This window comes from Haliotis rubra, unplaced genomic scaffold (genome assembly GCF_003918875.1).
Source record: "Haliotis rubra isolate DU_JTF1 unplaced genomic scaffold, ASM391887v1 Scf736, whole genome shotgun sequence".
Taxonomy (NCBI): domain Eukaryota; kingdom Metazoa; phylum Mollusca; class Gastropoda; order Lepetellida; family Haliotidae; genus Haliotis; species Haliotis rubra.
In genome coordinates this window covers 285,865-313,259 of record NW_025767453.1, presented here as the reverse complement: position 1 = coordinate 313,259, position 27,395 = coordinate 285,865, and the positions used below count along the sequence as shown (strand labels likewise).

The window sequence follows — 27,395 nt, the reverse complement described above, 5'->3', positions numbered from 1 at the left end:
TTCAATAATGCAGCTAACATATTCAAAGATGAAAACTTTTTATTCATGATTGATAGCATATTACGACACAGGGTAGACATAGCACAAACTAGAGAGTATTGGCACTAAATTACTGGGTGTGTATGTGTTCCAGCTACCACCTGTACATGCAGGGACAGTACCCACATAGATGAAGGTAACACTGTCCCACCCTAGCAGCAGTCAGGGACAAAACAACATCAAAATGTTCACCTAAATTTGCAAATGTACTTTGCCTCAAACAAAATGTATTCAAATAGGCGGATATGTTATCATGTTTGGTACATGTTTAAAAGATGAAGTAGATTTGATATGTATTATGCACAGACAACTACTAGATGATGACTGCTTTAAGACAACAAAACAACATCAAGGAATATGAGATGTGTTGTTCTGTGTCTGTAATTATACTTCTCCAATACAACAGCACAAGTCTGTAGCTACACAACTTGACTTTATATTACTTCTGGGGATTTCACAATGAAAAGCATACAAAACAAAAACAAAAGTTCTTCAACATTTCTAACAATCTTTGAGGATGTGGATGAACACAAGAATGGATCAACTATGAGTGCGACCAATATATCCATTTAAAGCCAAATGCACACTATATAATTTCTAATAAAAAGGTTTCCAAAAGAAACAAAATATGCAACAAAATATCTAGGAAAATAAAAGGATTGATGTAAAACACAAAACAAAATACAAAGCCTGTGACATGAACAAACACTAACTGGATATAATACTCCAATAAATACTCCCTCTGAACACCAGTGTCCAGAACAATGACATGACCCAGTGGTAAAGTTCATCTGAAACATCAGTAATTCACAATATTTTACTCAAAACCTAAACTTGTAATGATTTTGGAAAAAGCTTGAACACCTTTCAGAATTATTATTTAGCCCAAATTCGAGAATAATAGAAGACTAAAAATGTGCTTTAACACATTCCCTAGACTCTACAGGTAAGACACAAAACATATCCAATAAACGATACCATCTGGAAATATCTGATATAGAAAAAAATATTAGGGAAAACCTAAAATAATTCCCGACTTACACTTCTTTGCATGGACACTGCATATACTGAAGTCACAGATATTGGTGTATATGATGAAGCACAATATGCAAATAAAATACTGAAACAGACAATAATTAACAATATCTGAAGAAAAACTGCTATGCTAGAAATTAGGGAAACAAAACAATATTCAACACATTGCAATCACACGAAGTAACAGTGTCCTTGTAATAGACTTGTTGAAAAGGCATTGCCTATTTTCAACTGGTGTGAGATTGAAGAGAGTACTGAGACCCCATAGAGAAGGGTCCTGATTTGAACAGACACATCTCCACCACTGATGCTTGTAACTGATAAACATGAGACTTGTACAGACATGAGGTACACAAGTTCAAATCATAACCTACCTTTAATTTAGGTTAAACTTAAATGCTTTCTACCACCATAACACTTCCAACTGTACGTTATTAGTTGCAAGAACTCATCTAACACATGCATGTTTCTATCAAAGGAATATGTTTCAACTTTCAGCAAAGCATGTTCCTGTTTAACGTAGAGCATTAGATAGTTTCATATGTATTCTTGGGGAAGGGAGGTAACTGAGGACACAGTGACATTTTAGTGTATTCAATCATTCTGTACCTGAGACTTAGCCAGGGTGAAAATGATAATACCACCAAAGCATTGTTGCTCAACAGGTACATTTGAGCAGTGGTTGAAAAGATCTGAGCCTAACAATGATGGTTGATGGAGTTGGTTGCGAAATATTTTTCTACATATTCCCTTCGAGGTCCCCAAATGTCTGCATTGCCCTGGTGGAAAATCACTACTGTTATTGAGTTTTCCACAACACTTAGCCTTGATATTTTCAATTAAAAGTTATATTCTTAAATTCAGAGGCATTTTTGCCTTGAATTTTATATTTTGTTCAATGCAAGACTGTTAAACTACTGCTAAGCACTGAAGCGTCTTCCTCTTCATTGTTCCTGTTATCAGTGAATACAAGCAAACACCACAAAGCCATAACACAGTTACAACTATTATTGAGGTAACTGGTCAATGCTCAATTTAAATTTGGGAACCTTTAATGATATTAGTAGAAGATTTAGGGCTGAAAATTGGTCTGTGGGTAGGTCTAGTTCCAATGAACTTGAACCATTTCTGATCAGAAGTCTTGGAACCCCCTGCGCTGAAACCTTTGTCATGCTCAGTTCATTCCTCAGAAGAGATATACCTCTTGTAATGTGTGATGTCATTATCATCAATAACATTATCTCATATTGTGTCACTATTTCCTCAGTGCCAGATGCCTTCCTGATGTTGGATCATCTTTGAAGCTTTTATCTTCCCATCTTAAACTCTGCTGTCCACCTTAACAATAGCGAAGGACAGAGCATCTATCCAATATGATCCTCATGGATGGCTGTTGGCAGTGACTTCTCATCTACAGTAATGAGTCACTTCAATGCCTGCAACAACATACTGGCATGTTGTGGAGTTGGTTCAATGCTGCAAGCAAGCAAGGGGGATATTGCATCTAATACATGCAATCTCTGTACTATATATATTCTTCTCAGTAAGCCTCCCCTTGTATTGTAGTTAGATGAGTTAAACACGTGACTGTTTATTGTAAAATGTGGTCTGTTTGATGCAAGATGATGACATGATACCAATGCAGTAGTTTTGAAATTTCTAAGTTAGACAAGATTACATATGCCCACATTGTCAACAACAGCTTCAGTTGAAAGCAGATAATGTTTTCTACAAGACTTTCAAGAAAAGAAATTGTGTGAACCAGCTGTAGTTCACCTGGATGTAAGATATAATTTAACCAACCCTGCTGTCAGATTCAATTATTGTCCACAAATACAGGATTAACATAAAACAAGAGCATGAACATTAAATTAAATCATCATTCGGTGAAACACACATGCCAAGTTTAGTTTTCATTGTCAGAGATTTACTAAACCAATTATTCATTCTTAGAGAATTTAAAAGCATGGTGAATAATTGACTGGAACATGTATGTGAATTTCCAGTTCATCTGTCTAGTAGTGCCTGAGGAGATGTTTAACGAACCACTCTTTACATTGGTTTGAACCTCAGCTCACTCGGCTGTAGGTAAATTAAGATAAAAAGTGTGACTATTTATCTAAATGCCATCATTGAATCTAATCATCAGTGAAGTGTCAGATATCCTAATAAAATCAGCTCTTTGATACATAAGGTTTTCAAGATCATTCTAAAAAATGTCCTGAATTGAAGAATATTTTCCAATTTTGAAAAAACCCACTTCTTCAGCTTAATACCATAAGATACTTTAAAATCCCATTAGGATCATGCAGATCATCAGTATGTTCAACTTTCAATAACATCAAACATGGTTTCTGACATCTGTCAAAATCTTCAAAATCAAAGTTTCAAGAAATATTTGGCTGGTTTTATTGAGTGACTAAAGACTTTACACTGGCAATACTGCTGCGAGAGATGAGTAATGACATTGTGCTGCTGTTCAACTCCAGACAGGAACATAAATACACACACATACATCACATGAAGGCTAATGTCAACATAAAACATACAATCAGTACAAAATAACATCAATATAATATGAAACTACCTATAAAACTTTGTGAAAACTACATGTAACAGTAATCTCCACTGTTTGCCAAGGGCTCACTTGCAGACATGTAGACCATGTGTGTCTGATTCATTACCTTTCTTGTACATTTCATTACTTAAGCTGAAACATCTTATGGATATCAAAACATGTTGTCATGGCAACAAACGCTGATCTATGTATAATGACGGGCACAAGGACTATGAGTATTTACTGGAACATCTACCTATTACAGTTCCTTGTAACACCACAGAAACCAAGAATAGTCTCCCTTTCACTATGAACATCTTGGAGTTAAGTCTACAAGTGCACCTGCACATACACCTGCAGCTCATTCAGTATCCAATTCTCTCTACAGTAGTGCAAGGGTATGGCTGCACAGAAGTGTCAACTTAAGACAACTGCTATTCCTTGTTTCGACATTTTTGCCTGATAAGGAATGTAAAGCATCAGCTTGTCCCAAGATCTAATGATCACCTTCCACTGATGAGCACAAGAAGCTGGTGCAGTATCCTGACTGGAGTTTGCCCAGCCTTCTCCACCCATCTAGTCATCCTTCCATCCACAGGACTTGACTTCATTACATAACACTATCCAAGTATTCATCTGTGGACGACAAACACTACTGCCTTACTGGCCACTGTTTGTTTCTCTAACAGGGAATCCACGAACATTTCACAGACATCAATTAATCTGGAAACATAGTTTCCTACATAGTAGCAATTAGTGTGGAATTTAGAAAAAAGAAACACACACAAAAATTCCAAGATATTTTCAAGTGATGGTTAATGCTGTATTTGAAAGAATGTTACGATGTTGAGCGTGCAAGTGGAGGTAATGTGTTCCTATGTCTACAAATGATCATCCTACACGTTCCACGCTGTTCTCACGAAAGACTGATTTACCTTCAGTAAATGTTCTGGCAGGTTACAGTAATTATCATTTCTCCAGCAGGGTTCACACTGGTGTCGATTTGTAAAGGCCATTGCTATCCCGTCGACAGCACAGGGCCACAGTGATGGCGATAAGTCCAAAGAGGAGAATGATACCTGCAATAGCACCAACAATCGTGTAAATTGTCCACAGTCCTATGCCTCCTTCCTGGGCTGGACGGAGCCCTTTTGATGTGTCGTTTACTGTGTTCTTGTCTGTATTGCTGTCTTCATCTCTCATTTTAGGATAATAGTCTGTGGCGAGCCGTGGGTTTTCGTTGTGGCTATAGCTATTGTCCTCAGCAATATCTCGTGTCGGAATTTCGTACATAATTTCAGCTGTTGTGGTCTCCATGTTTCTATTCCTGTTTTTATTCTTTTTTCTATCCTTATTGCGCCGTCGACCATTTTTACGATTTTTTGGTTTTCTTGTTGAGCGAGGTTCCTTTACTCTTGGATAACCTGGAGTAGTTCTTGATCTCTCCACATACACTGGATGAACTGTTCCAAAGAATGGTCTGAACGTTCGGGCCAGTGAGGTAGTTGGTGTAGTAGTTGTAGTTGTGGTGGTTGTTGTTGTTGTGGTGGTGGTGGTGGTGGTGGTTGTAGTAGGGCTTGTAGTAGTTGTAGTTGTGGTAGTAGATGTGGTTGGTTCCAAAGAAACTGGAAAATGCAAAAGTAGATAATGGTAATTGTACAAATATGGCATAACTTGTACCCAACATTAAGTGAGAGCTCAGCTTCAGGTTAGTTCTGAAAACCTATAGGCAAATAACTCTGAAAGGATTCACAGAACAAGTACAAATCAAAATACATCTAAAGATTGACTATATAAATAGCAACCTCGCCAGATGGCGTGCAAAACTCTGAACTGTGTATAACCATATATGTCACAAATTCATACCTTATATAGTTATTCGCGGTTCGGAGATTTTTGAGTCATGTGTTGTGTGCCACACCTCCTCAAATTATCTATGAAACTGTAAAACTTGTTGAATGGGTGATACTTACGTACCTTGCTCATTCTTCAAAATAAAGACGATGACACATGAAGAGCAACAGGTAACCGAAAAAAGTATTTTACCAAAAGAAACAACAAAATAAAATAAAGTTTCTCTCAATTAATTTGACTTGCGAATGATGATAAAATGCTCTGAAATGAAATGAAATTTCAAAATCTTACATGCAAGTTTCCAAGGGCTATAGGTTTTAGGAACGCAAAGCTTTTTCTCCTACCGCGAACACTGGAACCTTGAATAATTCAGGCACTTAAAGGCTGAGTGATAACAAATGAAACAAACATGCACATTGTGGATTTTTTAAATTTTCAAATAAACAAGTTCATGCTTCGAGCATGAGAAAACCAAGAAACAGATCAAGTGATGGTATGAACCCTGACTCTCCTTCTAGAATCTGGGACATTCAGTCTAGGCATAAATTTTGGGAGTCCATTTGACTGGTACACAATGTAACACACTCCCAGTAGTCACACTTCCATTGTATGGAAACTGCACTGGTTGATTGGATAACATCGATGATATTGTGTTCTGGCAATCAGGTGCCTGACTCTGATAGTGTGGGTTTGATGGACGGGATGAGACTTACCCTTAAGATTTACTAGAATCTGTACTTTACTCAGAAAGTGTAATCCCAAACATAACATACATAACATTTCATACTTTCTAAATGGCAATATGTATTCATATCTTTCGGCCATGTGAGCTGTGCTAATTTATCTAAACTGTCAGTTGTCAGACTTCCATTTTTGGTGGCTGAGTTTGTTAGATTGCTGACCTTGTGTGCAGGTGATTAGGTGACTGGTCTGAATCCTAGGTGTGACTCAACCTAACAAAATTACTAGAATCTGCACTGAGAAAGTTTCATTCAAAAAGAATGTTTCCAAAAGAACTATAGGAACAGTAGTAAAGAATACTACCTATATTACATCATTACCATAAATCTTGTATTTTGGCTGCAGAAACACAAAACCAACCTGAAGCATCTTACATGCAACTATTTGCCAAGATAACAGTACTGCCATTCAGCATCTATCTCTTCAGCTTGTCAAGGTGAGATACACATCATTTCTTTCCAAACAACTACCAGATGCAGAAGAATTGGGAGGAGGTGGTTATAATTCTGATTAATAGAGGTAGCATTTCTAGAATTATCAACAATGACAGCTATTTTTGATTCTATGTCAAGTCCTGTAAATATTATATTAAGAAAACATAGAAAAAATTGTCATTTGAAGAGTGACAGGTCAATATCTTCATTTGTATTGTGTCTTAAAGTTTGAAGTGATGGAACAACCCTTTTGTATTTTATAATTACATATTTTCTAAGCCATTACTTTATTAATTTTTTTTCACAAAAAAAAGAGTGATTTTGATTGACTTTCGACTGTCACCACTATAGACTGTTCTACCTCGCTTCATGTGTGTCCATCAGCTCAGATAGGACATCGTTATTATTAGTTCCAATGTAACTGTCATCTTCGTTCTCAATGGTACGATCAATCTTTTTTTCTGTGTGAAGTTATGTTGATTAAAGAGGAGGTGTCTATGCATGTCAGAAGTTTGTACACGCAATGCACTGCACACAATATCAAAATTTAGCAAAATGAAATATTTGCAACTTTGCATGGAGCAATCAAAATGATGACTTAAGTGAAAAGTGTGGTTTTACAAGTTAAAATGCAACTGGGAAACTGGTGATCTATAAAATAGTGGAGCACCGTCAAGTTTTTACAAGTAAAGAAACCATTACGAATGTGATTATTTATAGGGTTGCCCCCATATTTACAACCACAAGAAGTAAAGTAACTACTCCGATGTCACAGTCAGCCTGGTCAGTCATTTGGTTGTCATGTCTCCTAATGGGATGGGAATGTATTTCTGTGTACATTTTAGCCTAAACCATAGATAAAATAACAATACTTGTTATATTCTTTCATCCAATATACTGGTACAGAGAAAAAAGTTTCTTTGAAAAGTGTATTGCAATATACTGGCAGTTCTAAATATAACAGATTATTGTTACACAAAACAGCCCCATAGAGACAGCATATTATGACCTGTAGAGCTGCAATGATATGTAAAGTAATAAATCATAATATTTGCCTTGATTCCGATCACAATGATTAAACATTGAATTGAAAAAGTGTCACACTCCTATGAGGCCTTTCAAACTAAAAAGCATAGTTCAACAATCAGCCATCAAGTGATACCAATTCAGAATCTTTTATTTCTGAGACTTCTTGTTTCCACTTTCTGTCATTTTTTGGGTCCAGTCCAGTAACCAGATTCCAGAATAACAAGAAGACAAAGTCATCAATATCCCCCTCAATGGCAAAATACTCTTCATGATTATGTCTATGAGTTATGATTATGTCAAATATTTAGGTGTGTATATAGAAAAGTGGAAGGAGTATTGAAAGGTTTTTAAAGTTGTGCTCCAGAAAGGAGCACTATCACAAATTTCAGTCTATGTCCAACTTGTTGCCATGGAAATGACAAAGATATTTTATTCAGAATTCCAAAACTACCAAAAAGGAACCAGTACACCACCAGACCAATCTATGTGCCAAGTTTGGTGAAGAAATAGTGAACGGTTTTAGAGTTCTGCTCCGGAAAAGAGCACTACCACCAATTTCAGGCTAAGTCAAACACATTGCCATGGAAATGCCAAAAATATTTTATTCAGATTTCCAAAATTACCAAAAGGCACCAGTACACCACCAGACCAATCTCTGTGCCAAGTTTGGTAAAGAAATAGTGAACGGTTTTAGAGTTCTGCTCCGGAAAAGAGCACTACCACCAATTTCAGGCTAAGTCAAACTTGTTGCCATGGAAATGCCAAAAATATTATATTCAGATTTCTAAAACTACCAAAAGGCACCAGTACACCACCAGAACAATCTATGTGCCAAGTTTGGTAAAGAAATAGTGAACGGTTTTAGAGTTCAGCTCTGGAAAAGTGTACTACCACCAATTTCAGGCTAAGTCAAACTTGTTGCCATGGAAATGCCAAAAATATTTTATTCAGATTTCTAAAACTACCAAAAGGCACCAGTACACCACCAGAACAATCTATGTGCCAAGTTTGGTAAAGAAATAGTGAACGGTTTTAGAGTTCAGCTCTGGAAAAGTGTACTACCACCAATTTCAGGCTAAGTCAAACTTGTTGCCATGGAAATGCCAAAAATATTTTATTCAGAATACCAAAACTACAAAAAGGAACCAGTACACCACCAGATCTATCTATGTGCCACGTTTGGTGAAGAAATAGTGAACGGTTTTAGAGTTCAGCTCCGGAAAAGAGCACTACCACCAATTTCAGTCTAAGTCGAACTTGTTGCCATGGAAACGCCCAAAAAAGTTTTATTCAGAATTCCCAAACTACCAAAAGGCACCAGAACACCACCAGATCTATCTATGTGCCAAGTTTGGTGAAGAAATATTAAACAGTTTTAGAGTTCTGCTCCGGAAAAGACAAATGTGGACGGAGTCCATTTTAATACCCCCCCCGCAAAACGTGTTGCGGGGGATCATTAGTTGTGACTATGAATATAGTGTTGGCAGACAGCTGACTTGTAGGCCATGTGTGCCTTTTCTTTTTTCTGGTTCAGTTACAAGAAAACCCTTCATTGGTTGTCTTTGCTGAGGTATCTGTCTAAAATCATGTCTTGAACAAGAAGAGCAATTTTATCATTTTAAATGACAATATTGAGTATCACTGTGAATTGTGATACACACGTTAACGCATCATATCATATCCTGTGTATCATAGCACATTGATGTATCAGTGAATAGGTGCAGTGATAATTTCCTACAGCAACTATGCTAAAATTTCTTTGTTCAAACCACTAACTCAGTATGGGTTTTACAGGCATTGTTCCCTTTGTCGATTTTCTACATTTTCTAATATTCTTACATTGAATATAGTACTTCTATTTATTATCTAGGAAAACCACCTCAAGGAAGTTTTCGCATGAGATACCTTGATGAACTAACTTAAGCTCTCCAATATAGAACTGTTCCAACTCAACAGCTCTGTCTGTACTTAGGTTAACAAGTGGAGACTTATCTGTTTGATTGACATTTTAGAAGTTGATGAATAATAAGAAAGGTATGATACTTTATGGATAACAACTTGTTTATAATATTATGTGATGACTAGATGCTATTGACTTACCGGATGGACTGTTACCTAAAGCAATGACCGTGAGCCAGGCGTTGTTGTACTTGATGCCCCACAAGTTGCCAGCTAGACACACGTACTTCCCACTATCCTTGTGTGTGACATTAGTTAACACAAGGACTTCTGGGTCTGGTCCTACATTCTTGAGGAACTACAACAAACAACACAATCAGTCTTTCAGCCCTTTCAAACAGTACACATAAGAAACACTTTTATGAATATATTCGTTAGAGAATAGTAACTGTCAGAAGCATCAGTAAAATATGAGCTGGTGTTGGTGTGCTGTAAGCCGGTGTGATGTGGTGGGGAGCAAGTTGATGATGTGATGGAGTGGAGAAATGCTGTAAGTCAGTGTGAGGTGAGGTGCAATGGAGTTTAATATTGTACTTAAGAATATTTCGCGCATATCACGACGTGCATGCATGTGTATGTGTGGCTGCTTGTACCAGCCCAGACTTAAGCTGGTTTTATAGTGCTAGCTCACTGAGATACCAGGCCGCAGTTTAGCATGAATGCCCCACTCAGACACTTTATACTGACTCTGAGCTGACCAGTCCTTGTTGTACCCATTAATGCTGAGCGCCAGGCAGGGACCAACAAGTACCATATTTTAATGTCTTTTGGTATGACATGGCTGGGGAGTAAGCCAGTGTGGTGTGCAATAGTCTGGTGTGACAGTGGTGGGCCGTAAGTTGATGTAATGGAGTATGCTGTAAGCTAGTGTGGTGGGCATTAGGCTGGTATGATGGTGGTGGGCTGTAAGTTGATGTAATGGAGTATGCTGTAACCCAGTGTGGTGTGCAATAGTCTGGTGTGATGGTGGTGGGCCATAAGTTGATGTGATTGTGGTGGGCCGTAAGTTGATGTAATGGAGTATGCTGTAAGCTAGTGTGGTGGGCAATAGTCTGGTGTGATGGTGGTGGGCCATAAGTTGATGTGATGGTGGACGGCAGTAAGTTGATGTAATGGTGGTGGGCCGTAAGTTGATGTAATGGAGTATGCTGTAAGCTAGTGTGGTGGGCAATAGTCTGGTGTGATGGTGGTGGGCTGTAAGTTGATGTAATGGAGTATGCTGTAAGCTAGTGTGGTGGGCAATAGTCTGGTGTGATGGTGGTAGGCAGTAAGTTGATGTAATGGTGATGGGCCGTAAGTTGACGTAATGAAGTTTGCTGTAAGCTAGTGTGGTGTGCATTAGGATGGTGTGATGGTGGTAGGCAGTAAGTTGATGTAATGGAGTATGCTGTAAGCTAGTGTGGTGTGCAATAGTCTGGTGTGATAGTGGTGGGCAGTAAGTTGATGTGATGGAGTATGCTGTAACCTAGTGTGGTGTGCAATAGTCTGGTGTGATGGTGGTGGGCCGTAAGTTGATGTCATGGAGTATGCTGTAAGCCAGTGTGGTGTGCATTAGGATGGTGTGATGGTGGTGGGCCCAGTAAGTTGATGTAATGGAGTATGCTGTAAGCTAGTGTGGTGTGCAATAGTCTGGTGTGATGGTGGTGGGCCATAAGTTGATGTGATTGTGGTGGGCCGTAAGTTGATGTAATGGAGTATGCTGTAAGCTAGTGTGTGTGGGCAATAGTCTGGTGTGATGGTGGTGGGCCATAAGTTGAGATAGTGGTGGGCAGTAAGTTGATGTGATGGGTATGCTGTAACCTAGTGTGGTGTGCAATAGTCTGGTGTGATGGTGGTGGGCCGTAAGTTGATGTCATGGAGTATGCTGTAAGCCAGTGTGGTGTGCATTAGGATGGTGTGATGGTGGTGGGCCGTAAGTTGATGTAATGGAGTATGCTGTAAGCTAGTGTGGTGTGCAATAGTCTGGTGTGATGGTGGTGGGCCGTAAGTTGATGTAATGGAGTATGCTGTAAGCTAGTGTGGTGTGCAATAGTCTGGTGTGATGGTGGTGGGCCGTAAGTTGATGTAATGGAGTATGCTGTAAGCTAGTGTGGTGTGCAATAGTCTGGTGTGATGGTGGTGGGCCGTAAGTTGATGTAATGGAGTATGCTGTAAGCTAGTGTGGTGTGCAATAGTCTGGTGTGATGGTGGTGGGCAGTAAGTTGATGTGATGGAGTATGCTGTAAGCCAGTGTGGTGTGCAATAGTCTGGTGTGATGGTGGTGGGCCGTAAGTTGATGTAATGGAGTATGCTGTAAGCCAGTGTGGTGTGCAATAGTCTGGTGTGATGGTGGTGGGCCGTAAGTTGATGTAATGGAGTATGCTGTAAGCCAGTGTGGTTTGCAATAATCTGGTGTGATGGTGGTGGGCCGTAAGTTGATGTAATGGAGTATGCTGTAAGCTAGTGTGGTGGGCAATAGTCTGGTCTGATGGTGGTGGGCTGTAAGTTGATGTAATGGAGTATGCTGTAAGCTAGTGTGGTGTGCAATAGTCTGGTGTGATGGTGGTTGGCAGTAAGTTGATGTAATGGTGGTGGGCCGTAAGTTGATGTAATGGAGTATGCTGTAAGCTAGTGTAGTGGGCAATAGTCTGGTGTGATGGTGGTGGGCCATAAGTTGATGTGATGGTGGTAGGCAGTAAGTTGATGTAATGGTGGTGGGCCGTAAGTTGATGTAATGGGTATGCTGTAAGCTAGTGTAGTGGGCATTAGGCTGGTATGATGGTGGTGGGCTGTAAGTTGATGTAATGGGTATGCTGTAACCCAGTGTGGTGTGCAATAGTCTGGTGTGATGGTGGTGGGCCATAAGTTGATGTGATTGTGGTGGGCCGTAAGTTGATGTAATGGAGTATGCTGTAAGCTAGTGTGGTGGGCAATAGTCTGGTGTGATGGTGGTGGGCCATAAGTTGATGTGATGGTGGGCTGACAGTAAGTTGATGTAATGGTGGTGGGCGTAGAAGTTGATGTAATGGAGTATGCTGTAAGCTAGTGTGGTGGGCAATAGTCTGGTGTGATGGTGGTGGGCTGTAAGTTGATGTAATGGAGTATGCTGTAAGCTAGTGTGGTGGGCAATAGTCTGGTGTGATGGTGGTAGGCAGTAAGTTGATGTAATGGTGATGGGCTGTAAGTTGGCGTAATAGAAGTATGCTGTAAGCTAGTGTGGTGTGCATTAGGATGGTGTGATGGTGGTAGGCAGTAAGTTGATGTAATGGGTATATGCTGTAAGCTAGTGTGGTGTGCAATAGTCTGGTGTGTGATGGTGGTGGGCGTAAGTTGATGTAATGGTGGTGGGCGTAAAGTTGATGTAATGGAGTATGCTGTAAGCTAGTGTGGTGTGCAATAGTCTGGTGTGATGGTGGTAGGCAGTAAGTTGATGTAATGGAGTATGCTGTAAGCTAGTGTAGTGTGCAATAGTCTGGTGTGATGGTGGTGGGCGTAAAAGTTGATGTAATGGTGGTGGGCGTAAGTTGATGTAATGGGTATGCTGTAAGCTAGTGTGGTGTGCAATAGTCCGCGTGTGATGGTGGTAGGCAGTAAGTTGATGTAATGGTGGTGGGCCGTAAGTTGATGTAATGGAGTATGCTGTAAGCTAGTGTGGTGTGCAATAGTCTGGTGTGATGGTGGTAGGCAGTAAGTTGATGTAATGGTGGTGGGCCGTAAGTTGATGTAATGGAGTATGCTGTAAGCTAGTGTGGTGGGCAATAGTCTGGTGTGATGGTGGTGGGGGCCGTAAGTTCATGTAATGGGTATGCTGTAAGCTAGTATGGTGGGCAATAGTCTGGTGTGATGGTGGTAGGCAGTAAGTTGATGTAATGGTGATGGGCCGTAAGTTGACGTAATGAAGTATGCTGTAAGCTAGTGTGGTGTGCATTAGGCTGGTGTGATGGTGGTAGGCAGTAAGTTGATGTAATGGTGGTGGGCCGTAAGTTGATGTAATGGAGTATGCTGTAAGCTAGTGTGGTGTGCAATAGTCTGGTGTGATGGTGGTAGGCAGTAAGTTGATGTAATGGTGGTGGGCCGTAAGTTGACTTAATGGAGTATGCTGTAAGCTAGTGTGGTGTGCAATAGTCTGGTGTGATGGTGGTAGGCAGTAAGTTGATGTAATGGTGGTGGGCCGTAAGTTGATGTAATGGAGTATGCTGTAAGCTAGTGTGGTGGGCAAAAGTCTGGTGTGATGGTGGTGGGCCGTAAGTTGATGTAATGGAGTATGCTGTAAGCTAGTGTGGTGGGCATTAGGCTGGTATGATGGTGGTGGGCTGTAAGTTGATGTAATGGAGTATGCTGTAACCCAGTGTGGTGTGCAATAGTCTGGTGTGATGGTGGTGGGCCATAAGTTGATGTGATTGTGGTGGGCGTAAGTTGATGTAATGGGTATGCTGTAAGCTAGTGTGGTGGGCAATAGTCTGGTGTGATGGTGATGGGCCATAAGTTGATGTGATGGTGGGCTGACAGTAAGTTGATGTAATGGTGGTGGGCCGTAAGTTGATGTAATGGAGTATGCTGTAAGCTAGTGTGGTGGGCAATAGTCTGGTGTGATGGTGGTGGGCTGTAAGTTGATGTAATGGAGTATGCTGTAAGCTAGTGTGGTGGGCAATAGTCTGGTGTGATGGTGGTAGGCAGTAAGTTGATGTAATGGTGATGGGCCGTAAGTTGACGTAATGAAGTATGCTGTAAGCTAGTGTGGTGTGCATTAGGATGGTGTGATGGTGGTAGGCAGTAAGTTGATGTAATGGAGTATGCTGTAAGCTAGTGTGGTGTGCAATAGTCTGGTGTGATGGTGGTGGGCCGTAAGTTGATGTAATGGTGATGGGCCGTAAGTTGATGTAATGGAGTATGCTGTAAGCTAGTGTGGTGTGCAATAGTCTGGTGTGATGGTGGTAGGCAGTAAGTTGATGTAATGGAGTATGCTGTAAGCTAGTGTGGTGTGCAATAGTCTGGTGTGATGGTGGTGGGCCGTAAGTTGATGTAATGGTGGTGGGCCGTAAGTTGATGTAATGGAGTATGCTGTAAGCTAGTGTGGTGTGCAATAGTCCGCGTGTGATGGTGGTAGGCAGTAAGTTGATGTAATGGTGGTGGGCCGTAAGTTGATGTAATGGAGTATGCTGTAAGCTAGTGTGGTGTGCAATAGTCTGGTGTGATGGTGGTAGGCAGTAAGTTGATGTAATGGTGGTGGGCCGTAAGTTGATGTAATGGAGTATGCTGTAAGCTAGTGTGGTGGGCAATAGTCTGGTGTGATGGTGGTGGGCCGTAAGTTCATGTAATGGAGTATGCTGTAAGCTAGTATGGTGGGCAATAGTCTGGTGTGATGGTGGTAGGCAGTAAGTTGATGTAATGGTGATGGGCCGTAAGTTGACGTAATGAAGTATGCTGTAAGCTAGTGTGGTGTGCATTAGGCTGGTGTGATGGTGGTAGGCAGTAAGTTGATGTAATGGTGGTGGGCCGTAAGTTGATGTAATGGAGTATGCTGTAAGCTAGTGTGGTGTGCAATAGTCTGGTGTGATGGTGGTAGGCAGTAAGTTGATGTAATGGTGGTGGGCCGTAAGTTGACTTAATGGAGTATGCTGTAAGCTAGTGTGGTGTGCAATAGTCTGGTGTGATGGTGGTAGGCAGTAAGTTGATGTAATGGTGGTGGGCCGTAAGTTGATGTAATGGAGTATGCTGTAAGCTAGTGTGGTGGGCAAAAGTCTGGTGTGATGGTGGTGGGCCGTAAGTTGATGTAATGGAGTATGCTGTAAGCCAGTGTGGTGGGCAATAGTCTGGTGTGATGGTGGTGGGCTGTAAGTTGATGTGATGGAGTATGCTGTAACCTAGTGTGGTGGGCAATAGTCTGGTGTGATGGTGGTGGGCTGTAAGTTGATGTAATGGAGTATGCTGTAAGCTAGTGTGGTGGGCAATAGTCTGGTGTGTGATGGTGGTAGGCAGTAAGTTGATGTTAATGGTGATGGGCCGTAAGTTGATGTAATGGAGTATGCTGTAAGCTAGTGTGGTGTGCAATAGTCTGGTGTGATGGTGGTGGGCCGTAAGTTGATGTAATGGTGGTGGGCCGTAGGTTGATGTAAAGGAGTATGCTGTAAGCTAGTGTGGTGTGCAATAGTCTTGTGTGATGATGTGGTAGGCAGTAGATTGATTGATGTAATGGTGGTGGGCGTAAGTTGATGTAATGGGTATATGCTGTAAGCTAGTGTGGTGTGCATTAGGCTGGTGTGATGGTGGTAGGCAGTAAGTTGATGTAATGGTGGTGGGCGTAAAGTTGATGTAATGGAGTATGCTGTAAGCTAGTGTGGTGTGCAATAGTCTGGTGTGATGGTGGTAGGCAGTAAGTTGATGTAATGGTGGTGGGCCGTAAGTTGATGTAATGGAGTATGCTGTAAGCTAGTGTGGTGGGCAATAGTCTGGTGTGATGGTGGTGGGCTGTAAGTTGATGTAATGGAGTATGCTGTAAGCTAGTGTGGTGGGCAATAGTCTGGTGTGATGGTGGTAGGCAGTAAGTTGATGTAATGGTGATGGGCCGTAAGTTGACGTAATGAAGTTTGCTGTAAGCTAGTGTGGTGTGCATTAGGATGGTGTGATGGTGGTAGGCAGTAAGTTGATGTAATGGAGTATGCTGTAAGCTAGTGTGGTGTGCAATAGTCTGGTGTGATAGTGGTGGGCAGTAAGTTGATGTGATGGGTATGCTGTAACCCTAGTGTGGTGTGCAATAGTCTGGTGTGATGGTGGTGGGGGCGTAAGTTGATGTCATGGAGTATGCTGTAAGCCAGTGTGGTGTGCATTAGGATGGTGTGATGGTGGTGGGCGTAAGTTGATGTAATGGGTATGCTGTAAGCTAGTGTGGTGTGCAATAGTCTGGTGTGATGGTGGTGGGCGTAAAGTTGATGTAATGGGTATGCTGTAAGCTAGTGTGGTGGGCAATAGTCTGGTGTGATGGTGGTGGGCGTAAGTTGATGTAATGGGTATGCTGTAAGCTAGTGTGGTGTGCAATAGTCTGGTGTGATGGTGGTGGGCCGTAAGTTGATGTAATGGGTATGCTGTAAGCTAGTGTGGTGTGTGCAATAGTCTGGTGTGATGGTGGTGGGCAGTAAGTTGATGTGATGGGTATGCTGTAAGCCAGTGTGGTGTGCAATAGTCTGGTGTGATGGTGGCCCGGGCGTAAGTTGATGTAATGGAGTATGCTGTAAGCCAGTGTGGTGTGCAATAGTCTGGTGTGATGGTGGTGGGCGTAAGTTGATGTAATGGGTATGCTGTAAGCCAGTGTGGTTTGCAATAATCTGGTGTGATGGTGGTGGGCGTAAGTTGATGTAATGGGTATGCTGTAAGCTAGTGTGGTGGGCAATAGTCTGGTCTGATGGTGGTGGGCTGTAAGTTGATGTAATGGAGTATGCTGTAAGCTAGTGTGGTGTGCAATAGTCTGGTGTGATGGTGGTTGGCAGTAAGTTGATGTAATGGTGGTGGGCGTAAGTTGATGCTAATGGAGTATGCTGTAAGCTAGTGTGGTGAGCAATAGTCTGGTGTGATGGTGGTGGGCCATAAGTTGATGTGATGGTGGTAGGCGGTAAGTTGATGTAATGGTGGTGGGCGTAAGTTGATGTAATGGGTATGCTGTAAAGCTAGTGTGGTGGGCATTAGGCTGGTATGATGGTGGTGGGCTGTAAGTTGATGTAATGGGTATGCTGTAAGCCAGTGTGGTGTGCAATAGTCTGGTGTGATGGTGGTGGGCCATAAGTTGATGTATATGATTGTGGTGGGCCGTAAGTTGATGTAATGGGTATGCTGTAGCTAGTGTGGTGGGCAATAGTCTGGTGTGTGATGGTGGTGGGCCATAAGTTGATGTGATGGTGGGCGGCAGTAAGTTGATGTAATGGTGGTGGAGCGTAAGTTGATGTGATAGGTATGCTGTAAGCTAGTGTGGTGGGCAATAGTCTGGTGTGATGGTGGTGGGCTGTAAGTTGATGTAATGGTGGTGGGCCGTAAGTTGATGTAATGGAGTATGCTGTAAGCTAGTGTGGTGTGCAATAGTCACGTGTGATGGTGGTAGGCAGTAAGTTGATGTAATGGTGGTGGGCCGTAAGTTGATGTAATGGAGTATGCTGTAAGCTAGTGTGGTGTGCAATAGTCTGGTGTGATGGTGGTAGGCAGTAAGTTGATGTAATGGTGGTGGGCCGTAAGTTGATGTAATGGAGTATGCTGTAAGCTAGTGTGGTGGGCAATAGTCTGGTGTGATGGTGGTGGGCGTAAGTTCATGTAATGGGTATGCTGTAAGCTAGTATGGTGGGCAATAGTCTGGTGTGATGGTGGTAGGCAGTAAGTTGATGTAATGGTGATGGGCCGTAAGATGACGTAATGAAGTATGCTGTAAGCTAGTGTGGTGTGCAATAGGCTGGTGTGATGGTGGTAGGCAGTAAGTTGATGTAATGGTGGTGGGCCGTAAGTTGATGTAATGGAGTATGCTGTAAGCTAGTGTGGTGTGCAATAGTCTGGTGTGATGGTGGTAGGCAGTAAGTTGATGTAATGGTGGTGGGCCGTAAGTTGACTTAATGGAGTATGCTGTAAGCTAGTGTGGTGTGCAATAGTCTGGTGTGATGGTGGTAGGCAGTAAGTTGATGTAATGGTGGTGGGCCGTAAGTTGATGTAATGGAGTATGCTGTAAGCTAGTGTGGTGGGCAAAAGTCTGGTGTGATGGTGGTGGGCCGTAAGTTGATGTAATGGAGTATGCTGTAAGCCAGTGTGGTGGGCAATAGTCTGGTGTGATGGTGGTGGGCTGTAAGTTGATGTGATGGAGTATGCTGTAACCTAGTGTGGTGGGCAATAGTCTGGTGTGATGGTGGTGGGCTGTAAGTTGATGTAATGGAGTATGCTGTAAGCTAGTGTGGTGGGCAATAGTCTGGTGTGATGGTGGTAGGCAGTAAGTTGATGTAATGGTGATGGGCCGTAAGTTGATGTAATGGAGTATGCTGTAAGCTAGTGTGGTGTGCAATAGTCTGGTGTGATGGTGGTGGGCCGTAAGTTGATGTAATGGTGGTGGGCCGTAGGTTGATGTAAAGGAGTATGCTGTAAGCTAGTGTGGTGTGCAATAGTCTTGTGTGATGGTGGTAGGCAGTAAATTGATGTAATGGTGGTGGGCCGTAAGTTGATGTAATGGAGTATGCTGTAAGCTAGTGTGGTGTGCATTAGGCTGGTGTGATGGTGGTAGGCAGTAAGTTGATGTAATGGTGGTGGGCCGTAAGTTGATGTAATGGAGTATGCTGTAAGCTAGTGTGGTGTGCAATAGTCTGGTGTGATGGTGGTGGCAGTAAGTTGATGTAATGGTGGTGGGCCGTAAGTTGATGTAATGGAGTATGCTGTAAGCTAGTGTGGTGGGCAATAGTCTGGTGTGATGGTGGTGGGCTGTAAGTTGATGTAATGGAGTATGCTGTAAGCTAGTGTGGTGGGCAATAGTCTGGTGTGATGGTGGTAGGCAGTAAGTTGATGTAATGGTGATGGGCCGTAAGTTGACGTAATGAAGTTTGCTGTAAGCTAGTGTGGTGTGCATTAGGATGGTGTGATGGTGGTAGGCAGTAAGTTGATGTAATGGAGTATGCTGTAAGCTAGTGTGGTGTGCAATAGTCTGGTGTGATAGTGGTGGGCAGTAAGTTGATGTGATGGAGTATGCTGTAACCTAGTGTGGTGTGCAATAGTCTGGTGTGATGGTGGTGGGCCGTAAGTTGATGTCATGGAGTATGCTGTAAGCCAGTGTGGTGTGCATTAGGATGGTGTGATGGTGGTGGGCCGTAAGTTGATGTAATGGAGTATGCTGTAAGCTAGTGTGGTGTGCAATAGTCTGGTGTGATGGTGGTGGGCCGTAAGTTGATGTAATGGAGTATGCTGTAAGCTAGTGTGGTGGGCAATAGTCTGGTGTGATGGTGGTGGGCGTAAGTTGATGTAATGGGTATGCTGTAAGCTAGTGTGGTGTGCAATAGTCTGGTGTGATGGTGGTGGGCCGTAAGTTGATGTAATGGAGTATGCTGTAAGCTAGTGTGGTGTGCAATAGTCTGGTGTGATGGTGGTGGGCAGTAAGTTGATGTGATGGAGTATGCTGTAAGCCAGTGTGGTGTGCAATAGTCTGGTGTGATGGTGGCGGGCCGTAAGTTGATGTAATGGAGTATGCTGTAAGCCAGTGTGGTGTGCAATAGTCTGGTGTGATGGTGGTGGGCCGTAAGTTGATGTAATGGAGTATGCTGTAAGCCAGTGTGGTTTGCAATAATCTGGTGTGATGGTGGTGGGCCGTAAGTTGATGTAATGGAGTATGCTGTAAGCTAGTGTGGTGGGCAATAGTCTGGTCTGATGGTGGTGGGCTGTAAGTTGATGTAATGGAGTATGCTGTAAGCTAGTGTGGTGTGCAATAGTCTGGTGTGATGGTGGTTGGCAGTAAGTTGATGTAATGGTGGTGGGCCGTAAGTTGATGTAATGGAGTATGCTGTAAGCTAGTGTGGTGGGCAATAGTCTGGTGTGATGGTGGTGGGCCATAAGTTGATGTGATGGTGGTAGGCAGTAAGTTGATGTAATGGTGGTGGGCCGTAAGTTGATGTAATGGAGTATGCTGTAAGCTAGTGTGGTGGGCATTAGGCTGGTATGATGGTGGTGGGCTGTAAGTTGATGTAATGGAGTATGCTGTAACCCAGTGTGGTGTGCAATAGTCTGGTGTGATGGTGGTGGGCCATAAGTTGATGTGATTGTGGTGGGCCGTAAGTTGATGTAATGGAGTATGCTGTAAGCTAGTGTGGTGGGCAATAGTCTGGTGTGATGGTGGTGGGCCATAAGTTGATGTGATGGTGGACGGCAGTAAGTTGATGTAATGGTGGTGGGCCGTAAGTTGATGTAATGGGTATGCTGTAAGCTAGTGTGGTGGGCAATAGTCTGGTGTGATGGTGGTGGGCTGTAAGTTGATGTAATGGAGTATGCTGTAAGCTAGTGTGGTGGGCAATAGTCTGGTGTGATGGTGGTAGGCAGTAAGTTGATGTAATGGTGATGGGCCGTAAGTTGACGTAATGAAGTATGCTGTAAGCTAGTGTGGTGTGCATTAGGATGGTGTGATGGTGGTAGGCAGTAAGTTGATGTAATGGAGTATGCTGTAAGCTAGTGTGGTGTGCAATAGTCTGGTGTGATGGTGGTGGGCCGTAAGTTGATGTAATGGTGGTGGGCCGTAAGTTGATGTAATGGAGTATGCTGTAAGCTAGTGTGGTGTGCAATAGTCTGGTGTGATGGTGGTAGGCAGTAAGTTGATGTAATGGAGTATGCTGTAAGCTAGTGTGGTGTGCAATAGTCTGGTGTGATGGTGGTGGGCCGTAAGTTGATGTAATGGTGGTGGGCCGTAAGTTGATGTAATGGAGTATGCTGTAAGCTAGTGTGGTGTGCAATAGTCACGTGTGATGGTGGTAGGCAGTAAGTTGATGTAATGGTGGTGGGCCGTAAGTTGATGTAATGGAGTATGCTGTAAGCTAGTGTGGTGTGCAATAGTCTGGTGTGATGGTGGTAGGCAGTAAGTTGATGTAATGGTGGTGGGCCGTAAGTTGATGTAATGGAGTATGCTGTAAGCTAGTGTGGTGGGCAATAGTCTGGTGTGATGGTGGTGGGCCGTAAGTTCATGTAATGGAGTATGCTGTAAGCTAGTATGGTGGGCAATAGTCTGGTGTGATGGTGGTAGGCAGTAAGTTGATGTAATGGTGATGGGCCGTAAGTTGACGTAATGAAGTATGCTGTAAGCTAGTGTGGTGTGCATTAGGCTGGTGTGATGGTGGTAGGCAGTAAGTTGATGTAATGGTGGTGGGCCGTAAGTTGATGTAATGGAGTATGCTGTAAGCTAGTGTGGTGTGCAATAGTCTGGTGTGATGGTGGTAGGCAGTAAGTTGATGTAATGGTGGTGGGCCGTAAGTTGACTTAATGGAGTATGCTGTAAGCTAGTGTGGTGTGCAATAGTCTGGTGTGATGGTGGTAGGCAGTAAGTTGATGTAATGGTGGTGGGCCGTAAGTTGATGTAATGGAGTATGCTGTAAGCTAGTGTGGTGGTCTGGTGTGATGGTGGTGGGCAATATGTAATGGAGTATGCTGGTGTGATGGTGTGTGGTGCTGTAAGTTGATGTGATGGAGTATGCTGTAAGCTAGTGTGGTGGGCAATAGTCTGGTGTGATGGTGGTAGGCAGTAAGTTGATGTAATGGAGTATGCTGTAAGCTAGTGTGGTGGGCAATAGTCTGGTGTGATGGTGGTAGGCAGTAAGTTGATGTAATGGTGATGGGCCGTAAGTTGATGTAATGGAGTATGCTGTAAAGCTAGTGTGGTGGGCAATAGTCTGGTGTGATGGTGGTGGGCCGTAAGTTGATGTAATGGTGGTGGGCCGTAGGTTGATGTAAAGGAGTATGCTGTAAGCTAGTGTGGTGTGCAATAGTCTGGTGTGATGGTGGTAGGCAGTAAATTGATGTAATGGTGGTGGGCCGTAAGTTGATGTAATGGAGTATGCTGTAAGCTAGTGTGGTGTGCATTAGGCTGGTGTGATGGTGGTAGGCAGTAAGTTGATGTAATGGAGTATGCTGTAAGCTAGTATGGTGTGCAATAGTCTGGTGTGATGGTGGTAGGCAGTAAGTTGATGTAATGGTGGTGGGCCGTAGGTTGATGTAATGGAGTATGCTGTAAGCTATTGTGGTGGGCAATAGTCTGGTGTGATGGTGGTGGGCTGTAAGTTGATGTAATGGAGTATGCTGTAAGCTAGTGTGGTGTGCAATAGTCTGGTGTGATGGTGGTGGGCAGTAAGTTGATGTAATGGAGTATGCTGTAAGCCAGTGTGGTGTGCATTAGGCTGGAGTGATGGTGGTGGGCCGTAAGTTGATGTGATGGTGGTTGGCAGTAAGGTGAAGATGGTGAGAAGAATGTTGGAGTGATGTTTGTGTTAAGTATGCTGTTACGTTACCAGTCACGTTGTGTAATGTACCTCTGGGTTCTTGTCCACCATTTTCGAGTCGGCATCCTCATTGCGTTTTAGCCAGCTGATGGTTGCACCAGGGTCATTGAGGACTCTGCATCGGAACTTGACGGTCTCCCCTTCCAGCACTGTCAGGTTCATTGGGCCCTCAACTATCAGTGGGCGGATCTTCACTGCAGACACAAGCACACACAATTACACTTCACATAGCGAGGTGTCTGATGTCTTGTCACAAAATAAATATTGACTGTAGTTATAGAGTCACTAGGCAGACCAACATGGCAGATGACATAGACAGCCACTAGACAGACCAACACGGTAGACGACATACTTACCATCCACATTCACTATGTAGGTATACTCCAAGCTGCCATGATCATTCTTCACTCTACAAGTGTAGTTTCCTTTGTCAGCCACATTGAGATTCTCAAACGTAAGTGAATGCTTCTTTATCTGAAAACAGAATTTGGTAGCATTAGGTCTACTCTCACTGTATGGTGTTTGGTACCTGGTATCATTGGCTTGCGCTCACTGTATGGTGTTTTGTACCTGGTATCATTAAGCCTGCTCTCACTGTAAGGTGTTTGGTACTTGGTATCATTAAGCCTGCTCTCACTGTATGGTGTCTGGTACTTGGTATCATTAAGCCTGCTCTCACTGTAAGGTGTCTTCTACTTGGTATCATTAAGCTTGCTCTCACTGTAAGGTGTTTGGTATTTGGCATCATTAGCCTGCTCTCACTGTAAGGTGTCTGGTACTTGGTATCATTAGCCTGCTCTCAATGTAAGGTGTTTTCTACTTGGTATCATTAGCTTGCTCTCAATGTAAGGTGTTTTCTACTTGGTATCATTAAGTCTGCTTTCACTGTAAGGTGTCCGGTACTTGGTATCATTAAGCCTGCTCTCACTGTAAGGTGTCTGGTACTTGGTATCATTAGCTTGCTCTCACTGTAAGGTGTCTGGTACTTGGTATCATTAAGCTTGCTCTCACTGTAAGGTGTCTGGTACTGGGTATCATTAAGCTTGCTCTCACTATAAGGTGTTTAGCAATTCGTATCATTAGCTTGCTCTCACTGTAAGGTGTTTGGTACTTGGTATCATTAGCCTGCTCTCACTGTAAGGTGTTTGGTACTTGGTATCATTAAGCTTGCTTTCACTGTAAGGTGTCTGGTACTTGGTATCATTAAGCTTGCTCTCACTGTAAGGTGTCTGGTACTTGGTATCATTAAGCTTGCTCTCACTGTATGGTGTTTGGTACTTGGTATCATTAAGCTTGCTCTCACTGTAAGGTGTCTGGTACTTGGTATCATTAAGCTTGCTCTTACTGTAAGGTGTCTGGTACCTTGTATGATTAAGCTTGCTCTCACTGTAAGGTGTCTTCTACTTGGGATCATTAAGCTTGCTCTCACTGTAAAGTGTTTGGTATTTGGCATCATTAGCCTGCTCTCACTGTAAGGTGTCTTCTACTTGGTATCAATAAGCTTGCTCTCACTGTATGGTGTCTGGTACTTGGTATCATTAGCTTGCTCTCAATGTAAAGTGTTTGGTATTTGGCATCATTAGCCTGCTCTCACTGTAAGGTGTCTGGTACTTGGTATCATTAGCCTGCTCTCACGGTATGGTGTCTTCTACTTGGTATCATTAAGCTTGCTCTCACTGTAAAGTGTTTGGTTTTTGGCATCATTAGCCTGCTCTCACTGTAAGGTGTCTGGTACTTGGTATTATTAAGCTTGCTCTCAATGTAAGGTGTTTGGTACTTGGTATCATTAGCCTGCTCTTACTGTAAGGTGTCTGGTACTTGGTATCATTAGCTTGCTCTCAATGTAAGGTGTTTTCTACTTGGTATCATTAAGCCTGCTTTCACTGTAAGGTGTCTGGTACTTGGTATCATTAAGCTTGCTCTCACTGTAAGGTGTCTGGTACCTGGTATCATTAGCTTGCTCTCACTGTAAGGTGTCTGGTACCTGGTATCATTAGCTTGCTCTCACTGTAAGGTGTGTGGTACCTGGTATGATTAAGCTTGCTCTCACTGTAAGGTGTCTGGTACTTGGTATCATTAAGCTTGCTCTCACTGTAAGGTGTCTGGTACCTGGTATCATTAGCTTGCTCTCACTGTAAGGTGTCTGGTACCTGGTATGATTAAGCTTGCTCTCACTGTAAGGTGTCTGGTACTTGGTATCATTAAGCTTGCTCTCACTGTAAGGTGTTTAGCAATTCGTATCATTAGCTTGCTATGACTGTAAGGTGTTTAGTACTTGGTATCATTAGCTTGCTATCACTGTAAGGCGTCTGGTACTTGGTATCATTAGCCTGCATTCACTGTAAGGTGTTTGGTACTTGGTATCATTAGCCTGCTCTCACTGTAAGGTGTCTGGTACTTGGTATCATTAGCCTGCTCTCAATGTAAGGTGTTTTCTACTTGGTATCATTAAGCTTGCTCTCAATGTAAGGTGTCCAGTACTTGGTATCATTAGCTTGCTCTCACTGTAAGGTGTCTGGTACCTGGTATCATTAAGCTTGCTCTCACTGTAAGGTGTCTGGTACTTGGTATCATTAAGCCTGCTCTCACTGTAAGGTGTTTTCTACTTGGTATCATTAGCTTGCTCTCAATGTAAGGTGTCTGGTACTTTCGGTATCATTAGTATCATTACTTGGTATCATTAGCTTGCTAACACTAGCGTAAGGTGTTTGGTACTTGGTATCATTAGCTTGCTCTCACTGTATGGTCACTGTATGGTGTCTGGTACTTGGTATCATTAGCTTGCTCTCACACTGTAAGGTGTTTGGTACTTGTATCATTAGCCTGCTCTCACTGTATGGTGTCTGGTACTTGGTATCATTAGCCTGCTCTCACTGTAAGGTGTCTGGTACTTGGTATCATGCTTGCTCTCAATGTAAGGTGTCTGGTACTTGGTATCATTAGCTTGCTCTCGCTGTAAGGTGTTTGGTACTTGGTATCATTAGCTTGCTCTCAATGTAAGATGTCTGGTACTTGGCTCTCACTGTAAGGTGTTTGGTACTTGGTATCATTAGCTTGCTCTCAATGTAAGGTGTCTGGTACTTGGTATCATTAGCTTGCTCTCACTGTATAGTGTTTGGTACTTGGTATCATTAGCCTGCTCTCACTGTAAGGTGTTTGGTACTTGGTATCATTAGCCTGCTCTCACTGTAAGGTGTCTGGTACTTGGTATCATTAGCCTGCTCTCACTGTAAGGTGTCTGGTACTTGGTATCATTAGCCTGCTCTCAATGTAAGGTGTTTGGTACTTGGTATCATTAGCTTGCTCTCACTGGATATGAACTGTTATGAAATAAAAGATACAAATTGTATCACACCCTTATTGATGTGTTACATATCGTATCGTGACCTCATCATACTGTTACACTCTAGCTGGTATATTCACCAACATGGAAAACACAACTTCAATTTAACTGCCTTGATGATGTTCTTGTCGTTATTGGTGAATGGGTGACTGTTTAAATGGCTGTTCTCTGCCTGGCGACCTTTGATTGAACTACTTGGTTACGTTTACAGGATAACAATATAACATGGCACAGAAATTGACACTAATCCTAAAGCTAAAAGTGCATAAATGTTTTGATGCCACTGTCAATGATATTTAAACTACACAATAACATCAGAACTTTGTGAAGGTCTGTGTTACTCACAGTTATGCGATCAGTAGATGTAAGCTTTGTGCCATCTTTGTGCCAGGTCACTTTAGGCTTGGGTTTCCCTCGTGCAGCACAGTCCAACTTGAGTGTCTTCTCTTCAAAGGCAGAGTGCACTGGGACCTCTGACTTGCGCCCCTTCCAGCGAGGTGCCTGACCAACTGTGGATGGAACACAATGCTGCATAGTGTACTTCCCTCCCACTCGTCAAACTTGTCAACTTAACAAGTCAAAGTAGGATTTCTAGTGATTTGGAATTATAACCTTAGTATCAACACAGTTTAGCTATAAGGCAGCTATTATCTCACAAAACAAATATCAAATTTCAACCAAACTTGAGTATTTGTGTAGTGCTTACACATCTCTCCATCTATCTTTTTTGCAAATATGTTTTTTTCCAAATTCATATTTTCATGCTATGAAGAAATCAAGATATACGTACACATATCAGCTCTGTAGGTTCTAACCTACAACTTTCTGTGAATGTGTTCAGGTGGTACGAACCAAACAGTTTCTGTGATGTGTTCAGGTGGTACGAACCAAACAGTTTCTGTGATGTGTTCAGGTGGTACGAACCAAACAGTTTCTGTGATATGTTCAGGTGGTACGAACCAAACAGTTTCTGTGATGTGTTCAGATGGTTCTAACCTACCAGTTTCTGTAAATGGTTTCAGGTGGTTCTAACCTACCAGTTTCTGTGAATGTGTTCAGGTGGTTCTAACCTACCAGTTTCTGTGATGTGTTCAGGTGGTTCTAACCTACCAGTTTCTGTGATGTGTTCAGGTGGTTCTAACCTACCAGTTTCTGTGATGTGTTCAGGTGGTTCTAACCTACCAGTTTCTGTGATGTGTTCAGGTGGTTCTAACCTACCAGTTTCTTGTGAATGTGTTCAGGTGGTACTAACCTACCAGTTATGATCGTAGTGCGTGTTGTGTTCCAGTGGTACTACCCCCTGGTCGTGCGTGTTGTGTTCCAGTGGTACTACCCCCTGGTTGTACGTGTTGTGTTCCAGTGGTACTATCCCCTGGTAGTGTGTTGTGTTCCAGTGGTACTACCCGTGGTACCACCCACCCCTGGTTGTAATGCGTGTTGTG

At 42.6% G+C, this 27,395-nt stretch overlaps 1 protein-coding gene across 3 annotated transcripts in view; it reads right to left on the bottom strand.

Annotated features, from left to right (window-relative positions):
• Positions 1-24: 24 nt before the first annotated feature.
• LOC124259770 (contactin-5-like) overlaps positions 25-27,395 on the bottom strand; it is a 102,249-nt gene continuing 74,878 nt past the window's right edge. For all 3 annotated transcript variants that reach the window (XM_046693971.1, XM_046693970.1, XM_046693972.1), the window contains 5 exons: positions 26,299-26,462; positions 22,967-23,084; positions 22,641-22,804; positions 9,790-9,946; positions 25-5,256 (listed from right to left, as the gene is read on the bottom strand). In XM_046693971.1, the coding sequence (XP_046549927.1) occupies positions 4,619-5,256; positions 9,790-9,946; positions 22,641-22,804; positions 22,967-23,084; positions 26,299-26,462 (1,241 nt within the window). In that variant the 3' untranslated portion in view covers positions 25-4,618. The remainder of the gene's footprint in view (positions 5,257-9,789; positions 9,947-22,640; positions 22,805-22,966; positions 23,085-26,298; positions 26,463-27,395) is intronic.